The 6000-nt window shown below is 41.3% G+C and overlaps 1 protein-coding gene across 1 annotated transcript in view; it reads left to right on the forward strand.

Moving 5' to 3' along the window:
- LOC124368826 (MAM and LDL-receptor class A domain-containing protein 1-like) overlaps positions 1-3472 on the forward strand; it is a 61255-nt gene extending 57783 nt beyond the window's left edge. The window contains exon 18 of the mRNA XM_046826232.1: positions 3180-3472. Within this exon, the coding sequence (XP_046682188.1) occupies positions 3180-3232 (53 nt within the window). The 3' untranslated portion in view covers positions 3233-3472. The remainder of the gene's footprint in view (positions 1-3179) is intronic.
- Positions 3473-6000: the final 2528 nt, after the last annotated feature.

Consider the following 6000-nt stretch of genomic DNA (forward strand, 5'->3'; position numbering starts at 1 on the left):
CTGGGGAAGGAGAATATCCAGTCCTCGCTGCAAGCAAACCGGTCTCATCCCGTCTCCCCTAGAAGCTTTATAGGGACTAAAAGAATTAATCGCCCACTCGATCCTTCTGAAGGCTATGACATGGTACGCCAGACTCCAATGCAAATGAGTAGCACATCCCGTAGGTCTCCCTTCACTGCCGAATGGTTGATCACTGTCATGAACAATACAGTCCGGAAAGTGTGTTCCCTTCATAACTTTTAGAACTCTCCGGTTCAGTAATGTATATACCTTGATTGTCCCTGAGACCACCAAGCGGCGAGATTGGTATTTGTTTGCTAATAGTTTCTGAAGCCTTGCACAGCCCTGCACACTATCGATATCGGTGCAGAGTTTCTTCCAGGCTGATCTCTTAGCCGTACGGACCTTGCGGTTCTACAGTGCAAGAGCCTCGTGGTAGGTCTCCCAAGTCCCCCAAGTTTTAGCTCTCCTGAATAAAGCCCTGAACCTCTTCCTCAAAGAGGCCAGTTCAGAGCTCCACCAGGCTAATTTGGAGCTACTCCTGTTGATAACAGGGACAGCTGAGATCAAAAGAGCCCACAATCGCAGAGGTCAAACTGTCGGCAGATTTGTCCAGCTGCACCATGTTATGAATCCGTTTCCCATTAGTACAGTCAGATTCTAGATATGCTCTCAGGTTTTCCTTGTATGATACCCAGTTTGTGCTTCTTTGATTCCTATACTGATCTTTTTCAAATACTAGTTCTCCGATTTTAAAGCAGATGTGAGCACGATCAGAGAGGGAGGGTTCGTCAGACACATGTCAGCCACGTATCCGATTAACCATACCCTCCGTCATCATGGTCATATCTATCACCTCCCTACGCGTCTTCGTGCGAAACGTGGGTACATTTCCCACATTTGCAATCACTAGACAACGGGACATTATGTATTCCAGAAGTGACTTACCCCTGCTGTTAGTGTTGGTGCTGTCCCACGCCTTGTTCGAGTTTCAGGGCAGCCATCTCTCTGGAGGGTGTAGAATCCACACTAAAATTCCAAAGCAGGAATGCTATTCACCTTGTTGCTTACAACAATACAAGCTCTGGCATTATTAACCTGGACACTAACAATTTTGACCCCTGTCATAGAAAGCCCTGATATTTTACCCTTACAAATCCAAGGTTCCTGTATCAGGGGCACATGAAAATATTCCAACAGGAAACATCTACAGAACAGCTGAAGCAGCTTTATTGTGCTGCAGATTGACCTGAAGGACCTTGACCTCCATAATCAGCCGCCCCCACCCCGCGTCCTCAGCTGGACTTGCTCTATACCAATGAACACCCTCCAGTTTCCTCCCTTTAAGAGTAGCTGAAGACTGCTCATCAACCAAAATAACCATAGTTCTGGAACTTCCCATGTAGACATCTCCAACAACCTTCAGACACGGAGATCCCAGCATTCTGCCTACCAATGGTCCCAAGAATGGTCGCAGAGTCCTTCTCGGCCATAGGACCGTCGACCCTGAGGAAGACCTTGATAGATCTTATGAGTTCTCTATAGTCCCCACAGATCATACCTATCCCACCAGGGCCACCGACCCCCAGCCCTGGAGCCAGACCCCGTAGCCAATCTCTGGTCTTGTCATTGCCCCACAGCATGACGAGAGCCCCCCTTTAGGGGAAGCACCTCTTAAACTGCAGGTACACACACCCTCCGCTGAAAATACCTTGTCAAAGATGCGCCCCCGCAGCTCCAAGGCCTCCTCCTCTGAGAAGCGCCTTTCAGGAAAGTTCTCAGGTACCAAAGCAAGCTTGTGTCCCGTCAGAACTTCCCTAAATGTGTCTTCCACTCCCTCTTCCGTTTAGGGATTGGTTTTATTGCCAGTTCGCTCTGAATACTCAGGAGGTGCGGTCGGGCACCTCTTAGGCAGGGGCTTTTCCACTAAAGAACTGCCCGAGCGCCCTCTCTTCCCACTCGGAGTAGAGTCAGCACCTACAATTCCCCCCAGCGTTAACTCTCTCTGATTCCTCAGTTTCTTTCTTTTGTTGGCTGCCATCTTGCCCGTTTACCTCCTCCATTCACCATCCGGAAGCCAGGTGCCATCAGCTTTCTGTTGCTCCATCGCCCATCAATTCCACAATTTGAAAGGGAGCTTGAGGTTGTAGTCCAGTTCACATGCTTCAGGTTCTGTGTCCATGGATTCAACCTCCGCAACTGCACCACCAACTGCTGAGTCGTCGTCGATGGTAGTTGTACATGAAGAACAGGCAGAGACATCCAAAGCCAGGTTGGCGGATGCAACTGCCTGTTGCAACGTTCTAGATCAGGATCTGTTGGGGTTTGTTTTGTTGTGTTATCAGACTCCATAAAGGTCCCACGAGTACCAAGGAAGTAAAAATTCCGCCCAGCCAGAGCCCCGCATGACCAGGTAAGACTACGCTTGGGGGGGGGTGCTCAACCCCCAAGGGCTCCGTTCACGACGCATACCCCTGCGCCATGCGTCCTTAGGCACTGTAGGATAACTACCTTCAGTTCGAAACAAATTCATTTTTATTCTTTTTCATTATTCCAATTGCATAATTATTTGTTCCTTCTTCCTAGATTAACTTGAGTATTCCCTCCAAATTCTGAATGCTATATTCGTAAAAGTAAGTTTAATTGACCAAGAAATATTCTTAAGCTTTCTATTTCAAAAATTAGCCGTCTTTCTTGGGGTATTTTTATAAAACATATTGGTATCAGTTTTGCTAAAATCGAAAATAAGCCTTTATAATTTTATCCCAAATTCTGCTATTGGGTTGTGAATTATGAAACATTGTTTATCAGATGTCTCACTTACTTATATTTCAGTAGCTCTACTTGGTGGTTGGAAAGTAACCCAGTTTTATGTTATTATTACTCTCTCAATTTGTTTACCTTTTTAAAATTTGAGATATCTGAACCATTACATAATAAACAGATTCTGCAGCATGTTCTGTTCCTTACAGAGTATTACACAAATTTTAATCATGAACGATTCCCAATTTTTTTTAATTAGTATATTATATATGTTTTGTTAATTAGTAAAATGATCAAAATTACAAAATCAACTCTTAATGCAAAATTTATTTTACACAACAGTACCTCAAAAAACTGTTTTTAGCAGTATTTGTTTTATGCTGCTGTTCTTATACTCTGTATGGTGGTTTTTCCAGCGCGGCCTGAGAGTGCAGAAGTAAGAACAAACCAGGAGCTCCAGACACAATGACAACTGTGAGGCGTAAACGTAATATCTGACTCTAATTACAGACTTTCCAGTGAATTGTGAAAATCTGATTTTTTTACTTCTTTTTTTGGCATTATTGTGTGTGTATGTGTGTGTTAGTGTGTATGTATAGAGATTGTGTGTATTAGTAGTAAGTGATTGTGTTACCAAAGACTACAATAATATTGTGTATTAGTGTATATAACAATGTTTATGTTTCTATAATTAAATGTTGATTTGAAATCGCTTTTATTTTTATTTCCAATCTACACATAGAATGTAGTTCTGTAATATTCATTTTGGACTTTTTGAAACTGTCAAGATATCAATTTTAAGTACTACTGTATTAATTTTTATTATTTTATAAAATGAAATATCTTACATTCATTTAATAAAATTTCTCCAAGGTTTTAAATACCAACTGTAAGTTTATACACAAATACTCGCCTTCGGCTCGCTGGGGGCTACGCCCCCAGGCCCCCAAAGTAAACGCTTGCAAATTCGGGGATAAGCGGAATTCGGTGACTGGTTAAGTCCGGACATTAAGTAAATGACAAGGGATTTAAAAATTGACCTTTTTTCATAGATTTTTTTCCGGATTCGTAAAAACTTTTGACTTTGAGGGCATTTTGCGGTTAAACCGTTAGAGATACGACAAAAAGTGACTGGACCTTTCTTGTTGGAAATTTAATTTTGTCTTTCGATTGTGCCCTCAGATCTGATCTACGACCTATGGTTTAGCCAGAAATGAGCTCGGGAGAAAAGTCTGCACGGGTCAGCTATCTTGAATTGTTTAGTATAAACATAATAAAAACCGACCTCAAGGCAGTATTTTAAGTCGAACAGGGGGTTTAATATCACCAGGAGACTATCTAGTCAAGGCGAGAAATTCCCTGGGTGGGTGATTAATGTTAAGGAGGTTAAGACAAGAGGGGGTTTAATTTCGTCAGGATATTGTCTGGTCATATGAACAAATTCCCAGGGGGGTTAACGTTACCGGGGGATAAGTCTCCAGGGGGTTATCTGGTCATACCAGGATCTTCCCAGGGGGGGGGGGGTTAAGAGATTTGGTGACTGGTAAAATTCGGACATGAGGTCATGGCAGGAAATTCCCTGGGGGGGTTTAATGTTACCAGGGGGGGTTAACACATCAGGGGGTTGAATGTACAGGAGGTTATCAGGTCATACCAGGAAATCCCCGGGGGGGGGGGTTAATATTACCGGGGGGTTAATGACACACTTGGGCCTTTTTTAGAGGGTATTGTGTCTGTGAACATAATAAATATTCCTCTGTCCCTATCTACTATTGACGCTTAGCTAACGCTCAGCCAACTCCCGAAGTCACTGAACCTTTTCTGTAGATCACGTGATTTCCTAAATCCCGTTTAAAATTTGTTTTGAGTTACGACCAACCGTTTTAGCCGCTATCAAGCCCGGAATGTAAATTTTTAGGCGAAAATGTCCAATATTTTCACTTAATCGCGTTTTGCGGTCAAACTAAGGGAAATATAGTAAAAAGTCACTGGACCTTTTTTGTAGGTCATCTTATTTCCTAAATAAAACGTTAGTCTTATTTTGACCTCCGACCAATGGTTTCGCCGCTATCGACCCCAAAAACAAAAGTTTCGCGTAAAAGTTACAACAAAATTGTACATAATCACGTTTTTCGGCCAAACCAATCGAGATAGGGCAAAAGATTACTGGACCTTTTCTGTAGATCGCGCAATTTGCTAATTTGATGGGTCAATCAGATTTGAGCTACGACCAACGGTTCGGCCGCTATCGGGCTTGAAACATTATTTTTATCGAAAAAATCTCTGGAATTTCAAATGTTCGAGCGTTTTGTCGCTTAACCATGGAAGATAGAGCAAAAAGTCATTAGACCTTTTTTGTAGTTCACTTCATTCCTGACCATGAATTTTCCGTCAGATCCGAGCTAGCTCCAACGGTTCGCCCGCTATCGGGCTTACAAAAAATGCCTGCAGGGGTGAAGAATGCGCGATTTTTTGGGAATTTTTTTTGAGGGGTTGAAAATGAAAAATTCTCACTTTTCGGGATTTTCCTGGTGGTTACACGTGGAAAGCTATCTGTGTACCAAATTTCAAGTCTCTAACTCATCTGGAAGTAGGTTAGAATTAGTATACGTGAGTCAGTCAGTCAGTCAGTTACACATGCGGTTGTATATATATTAGACTCTGGTTTTGTAGGATTACTTATTATAAAAATTACCTTTTTAACTATTATAAAATTTTACACGTGCGTACAGTATTGTAAGCATAAGAGCAAAGAAAGTACATATATTCACAAAATTTAGACTTATATTTCAGAACTGTCTATTGATAAAAGAAGACCTTAAACAGATTTAGCATAAATTTCAAATATTTATTAAAAGATTTGTTTTTAGAAACCAACTTGTACTATTGTAAAATTTGACTAATTTTTAGATAATTTTCATACGTGGTAAGTTGAGTAGACACCAATTTAAAATGTATTTCAATGAACTAACACCACATGTGTTGTGCTGTTTGATGCAAGTCTAGTAATAAATGCCAGAATGACCTCCGACATTCCGAAGTGTGGGATTTTACCATCATAACAGCATTTCCAATATTGAAAGGAATAAATAGTATCTCTGTACTCTAAAACATTTTTTTAGTTAATAAGACAACTAATAGAGACAAAGCAATTATTGCTTAAATGTACATCTTGTAACAAAAATGTTCAATGAACAAATTAAACTAATACTTTTACTGATGCACTTTTCTCTGTGG

The sequence above is a fragment of the Homalodisca vitripennis genome, chromosome X (assembly GCF_021130785.1).
Source record: "Homalodisca vitripennis isolate AUS2020 chromosome X, UT_GWSS_2.1, whole genome shotgun sequence".
NCBI lineage: Eukaryota > Metazoa > Arthropoda > Insecta > Hemiptera > Cicadellidae > Homalodisca > Homalodisca vitripennis.